We start from the raw sequence: 4631 nt of genomic DNA, 5'->3' as shown, positions 1-4631 counted from the left end.
CTATTACTTTTGGTAGATTGTACTTTTTTTTTTTTTTGTTACGGCATGCATGTGTGTATGTGTGTATGTGTGTATGTGTTTAAGAGAGAGTCTTGGAGAGGGTGGGGATGTCTTTTTCTGATGTATCTTTTCTATCAAGGCGATCTCTCCTCGCGGTGGCGGAACACCGACAAAGAGAGAGAGAGGAAGGGGGGGGGAAATAATAATAATAATAATAGTAATAGTAATGAATGACAAAACTTGCAGAGACGCAGAGCTCGACGGTGCCACTGGGTCTGGCGACACAAAGGCGTCTTCCTGCGTGGGCGTTGGGTGGTGCTGGCGGCGGCTTCCCTGGGGGCCACGCCCCACCTCATGAGGCGGCGTTGGTGCGTTCCATCCAAATGCGGCAGCGGAACTTTGAAAACATCACCTGCAGCAGCGAGCGGAAGTCCACGCGCTCATCGGTCTCATACAAAAAGATGAGTTTCTGCCGGTCGAACTGAAAGGCGGCGTCCGAGACGTGGATCGCGAGGCCGAGGTCCTCGCAGGCTGCACTGCATTCTGCCACAGCCTCCGCCTCCTTCGCCACGAGGTTCCCCTTCCAGTCCTCCACCTCCTCCGGCGTCGCGCAGCGCACAACGTGCGCCGCGGGGCCATGGCCACCATCCTTTGCCCCGGTACCCCCAGCAGCAGCGTCTGCATCGGATGCTAGGGAGGATGACTCCTTCGTTGTATCCTCACAGTGAACAACCTGCCCCAAATCAACGCCACGGTCTGCCTCAAAAATGACATGGTCGCCGACGTGGAATTCCTTGCCCGAAAACGCCGTGTTTGTGTGATTACCATGGCATTGTAAGCGCAAGCTGTACTTTTTGTTATCCTTAGTGGGCAAAATTTCCTCCTGTAATGCAGGGGACGCAGGGCCTGCACGGTTAGTGGTTTTGTTGTTGGCGTTGATGTTTTGCCGCTGTAAGGGCGGTTGGGAATTGTTCTTGGATTTGCCACGACGTTTTTCTTTATTGCGCCGTTGAGTGGAAGAATCCATACGCTCGGCGTCAGGCCTCCGCTGCGGCTTAGTGTCAGGAGGCGCGCACCCCATACTTTGTGTTGTGTCCGTATCAGCCGTACAAAGCGACGTTTCGACCTCCTCTTGGTGGTTTGGTTTGGCCCCTGGGTGCCTCTTTTTATTGTGCTCCGCAAATGCAGACTCCAACTCAGTGGCAAGGGAACTGGATCCACCAAGCATAGTCACTGCATTTAAATTCCTTTGAATTCGCTGAGAAACAGTCCCCGCGTGGACGTTAGAGCGTGCCACAGTGGAAGGCGTGGTTTGAACCACACTGCGGACAGCCGTGGCGGGTGACAGTGTCATTCCCATTGCGGAAGAAGGAGTGTTCGTGCCAAATGCTACATGCACGGATTGCTTTTGTTGCATTGGCGTATTCATTGCGAGGCAAGCTTGTAGCGCCTGATTTTCCATTACCCTGGGCTCTTCCTTTGTCTCTCGCCCCTGTAATGGATGCATACACGCGTGCGTCTTTGCCTCCTCCCCCTCAGCGTCTTCCTCAGTGTCCTCCACGGGGTTGTTTCCACCCGCATCTGCAGTGTCACTGTTCAGCGAAAAAAACGGCGTTATTCCAGCTTTGTTCGTCGTCATATCCACAAACTGCAGAAGACGCGGCGTCTTACTTGGGGCGTACACGGGCACCGAGGCCGGCTGGTGCGGGCCCACTGGCCTGCCCTTCATGCGATCAGCGTAGCTTTGGGGATGGCGCTCTCCAGAGGCCAAAAAAAAATTCAGCGTCCCAGAGGTAGGGCCGCCAGACGGCCCCTGTTCGTTAAGCCCACCCTGGACCTGACGCATGTTCTGCGCTCTTTGAGTCCGCGGCTCCTGTTCGTTCGCTCACACCCCCCACTTTTCTTGACGGAATCAACCCCCCAGAAGGCGTTGGCTAAAATCCGCCACCCGCTTCTTCCCGGTTCGTTGCGTATCCCCTCCTCGTGCGGTTTCGGTGTGTTGTGCTCTCCACGTGCTGGTGGTGGTGGGGGAGGGGGCACTTGCGGCTTATATCTGCGTCGCGCGTGTGCTCTGCTCCCGGCACGGGAAGGATCCAAGAGCAACAAGAACAATTGGGGTAAAAGAATGGAAAAAGAAACGATAGAGGAGCAGCAAACGGGACACAAAACAAATTCAGTTGCGGTGAAAAGAGGGATGTGAGGGGCAGGGGAAGAGAAGGCACCTTTGCATCTGCCCCTCCCCTTATCATCAAGCTTACGACGGCACGGAGCGTGAAGAAGATGCGTTGCGTCCCAAGCGCCTGTGGTTGCAATAGCGAAGCACGCCCACGTGTGACTCACTGCAGGCACACCACCAAAAAAAACCGAGGCAAGAGACAAAGAAGAGGTATGAAAAGGATAGGAGAGCCACACCACATCCCCTTCTGTCTCTTACTTATATCCATTTCCCTTCTTCCCTCTGGAGGTGAACGCAGTGCCATCCTTTACCAACTGTCGTTTATCAGTGTGCCTTGCCTGGTACTAACTGTTGCTGTTTTATTGCATCTCCATGTCTCTTCACCTGGCTTCAACACAACATCTTTCTTTTTCTTTTCTTTTTGTTATCAGGCTTTTTTCCCCTTCGGCTATGAGGGGAAAGGGGTTCACACCCCTCTTTGCCTAGCCCTCAACACCCCCGGGCCATCCGCATTACGCCGTTACACGCGTAGAGAGAAAGCAGTGAAGCACAGAGAAAAGAAACGCAGGCGGTTATCCTCCCTCAATATTCATTCGTTCCGCTCTTCCTTGCGTGCTTTCTTACGCTGCGGTCCCCCTCTCTCTGCAAAGACGAGGGGTTCGGACAACACAGCAGCGATGCCATCTGAAAGGGGCGGGGGTCGCACCTCATCCGGCACAACCAGCGGCTCTGCTGGTGGAAGCCCACACAGCACCGTCACACGCCGCTCAGAGACAGCCACGGTGGCAGAGAAACGCGCCGTGATGTGGCGCTCGCCCTTGATCTTCAAGGCGGGCAGAGGATCAATGACGTTCTGCTTCCGCAACATCGCCACTGCCATTCGAGCCTTCAGAGGGTTATCCAAGTGTTTGAGGCTAAACGGGAAACATTGGTGCTTCTCGGTGATTTCTTGCAGTGAGGCATGCACGGAGCGGAGACGGGCGTCATTCTGAAATTCCACCTCCGTGCGGCGGTAGATGGTTGCAGTCCCTTCCACGGGTGCCACCTTGTACGAAGAATGGTCGGTGAAGGCTACATCAAGTGTCCATACTTGATTTGCGCCTATGTTGCAATCTGCAACGTCCTGGTGAGGATCCTCCAGCGTTACACGCCGTGTAATGATGCATTCCATGCCGTCTGGAACCCATCGTTTTGTACGGTTTGAAAGCACGCCTTCTAGTCCTTGTACCTCAAAGTGATTTCCCACACTGTGTATAAAGTCGGTGACGTCGGCGTTCAGCCTTCCTGGCTGCATGAGATGAATCATCCCGCGTAACGCTACACGCGCCGCCTCCACCGCGTTACTTGCCGCTTGAGTGAGTTGCCGCGTCTGCCCACGTGCAGCGATAGCTCCTCCCGACGACTCAGGCGAGGTTGCGGCTATGGCGTCGGATGGAACAAAAACCGTGCGTGCCGCAGTGACTGGGTAACCGTCGATGTGGCACCCCATATGAATCTTCACCACATCCCCGCCGCGGAGCGCGACGGCCTCCTCCTCTACCAACGGTGCATGATTGCAGAGGGTTTGATTCACGGAGACGTTGGTTGGATAGGATAGACCGCGGAGAATGCGGTTGCCGTCGGCGTCCTTTGCCTTGGAGAACATCGCTCGCACCCGCCGCAGCAGTTCTTCATCGCCGAGGTCACACAATTGTTTGGTGGTTGCCCCTGGCACGCACGCGGCCGCCAGAATGTCCATCACCTCGTCAAGGGCACGGCCGGCAGACTTGTACTTCGTCATAACGTCCGGCTTCACAATTGTCTCTGTCACCCGCTCTTCCGGCTCCAGCTCACCCTCGAGCTCCTTCTCCATGAAGGCGACCTTCTGACGGATCGTGGACGCAGAGCGCACCCTCGCCTTGTCGTCTCGCTGCTGCGTTGTTGCTCGATTTGCCGAAGTTTTCTGCTTCGCACCACTCGTAGGGGTTTGGGCGTCCGACTTTCGCACAGCAGAGAGGTTTCGAGACGCCGTGTTGGTTTTTGGCACTGACGCTTTCAGCTGCTGCAGCGAGAGTGACCGCTGACGCTTCATGCGCAGCGTCGGCCGCGCACTCTTGCTGCGGCTGTTGCTGTACCCACGTCCCATGTGACAGTTTCGGACACCACACACACTCGCACACAGGAACCAGCGGAAAGAGAAAGACGCCTAACCAACACAACCACTGAAGAAGAGAAATCTATTCCTTTTCATTGTCAAGAAAAAAAAGTCCAACAAAAAAGAAAGGAACGCGCAAGCAATGGGTAGAAAGGGAGGGAAAAGCATAGGCCTCTCAATCTTTGCGGGGAAGCAGACCCGTATATACACACAGCTGTGTGTGTACGCTGGCAAAAGGGGGTACCGGGAAACATTGTAGCAAAACACTGGAGTGGGGATAGAGGAGACCAGTGTGCCCTCCAAACGAGGAAAACTCTCTTT

General features: G+C 55.0%; 2 protein-coding genes across 2 annotated transcripts, besides 2 other annotated features; both read right to left on the bottom strand.

The window, feature by feature from the left end:
- Positions 1-45: 45 nt before the first annotated feature.
- Positions 46-79: a microsatellite.
- Positions 80-198: 119 nt separating this feature from the next.
- Positions 199-232: a microsatellite.
- Positions 233-352: 120 nt separating this feature from the next.
- Tco025E_09165 (uncharacterized protein) lies at positions 353-1846 on the bottom strand (the record flags this gene model as incomplete). Its single annotated transcript, XM_029375990.1, has 1 exon — positions 353-1846. One exon carries the CDS (start codon positions 1844-1846, stop codon positions 353-355), a length of 1494 nt encoding a protein of 497 aa, XP_029223902.1.
- Positions 1847-2765: 919 nt separating this feature from the next.
- Positions 2766-4301, bottom strand: Tco025E_09164 (proliferation-associated 2g4; the record flags this gene model as incomplete). The annotated part of the gene is made up of 1 exon (XM_029375989.1): positions 2766-4301. The coding sequence occupies one exon, from the start codon at positions 4299-4301 to the stop codon at positions 2766-2768; it is 1536 nt and encodes a 511-aa protein (XP_029223901.1).
- Between the last annotated feature and the right edge of the window lie 330 nt (positions 4302-4631).

The sequence above is a fragment of the Trypanosoma conorhini genome (genome assembly GCF_003719485.1).
Source record: "Trypanosoma conorhini strain 025E chromosome Unknown Tco_14.4_contig_01000, whole genome shotgun sequence".
NCBI classification, from domain to species: domain Eukaryota; phylum Euglenozoa; class Kinetoplastea; order Trypanosomatida; family Trypanosomatidae; genus Trypanosoma; species Trypanosoma conorhini.
This window is presented reverse-complemented; position numbering and strand designations above follow the sequence as displayed.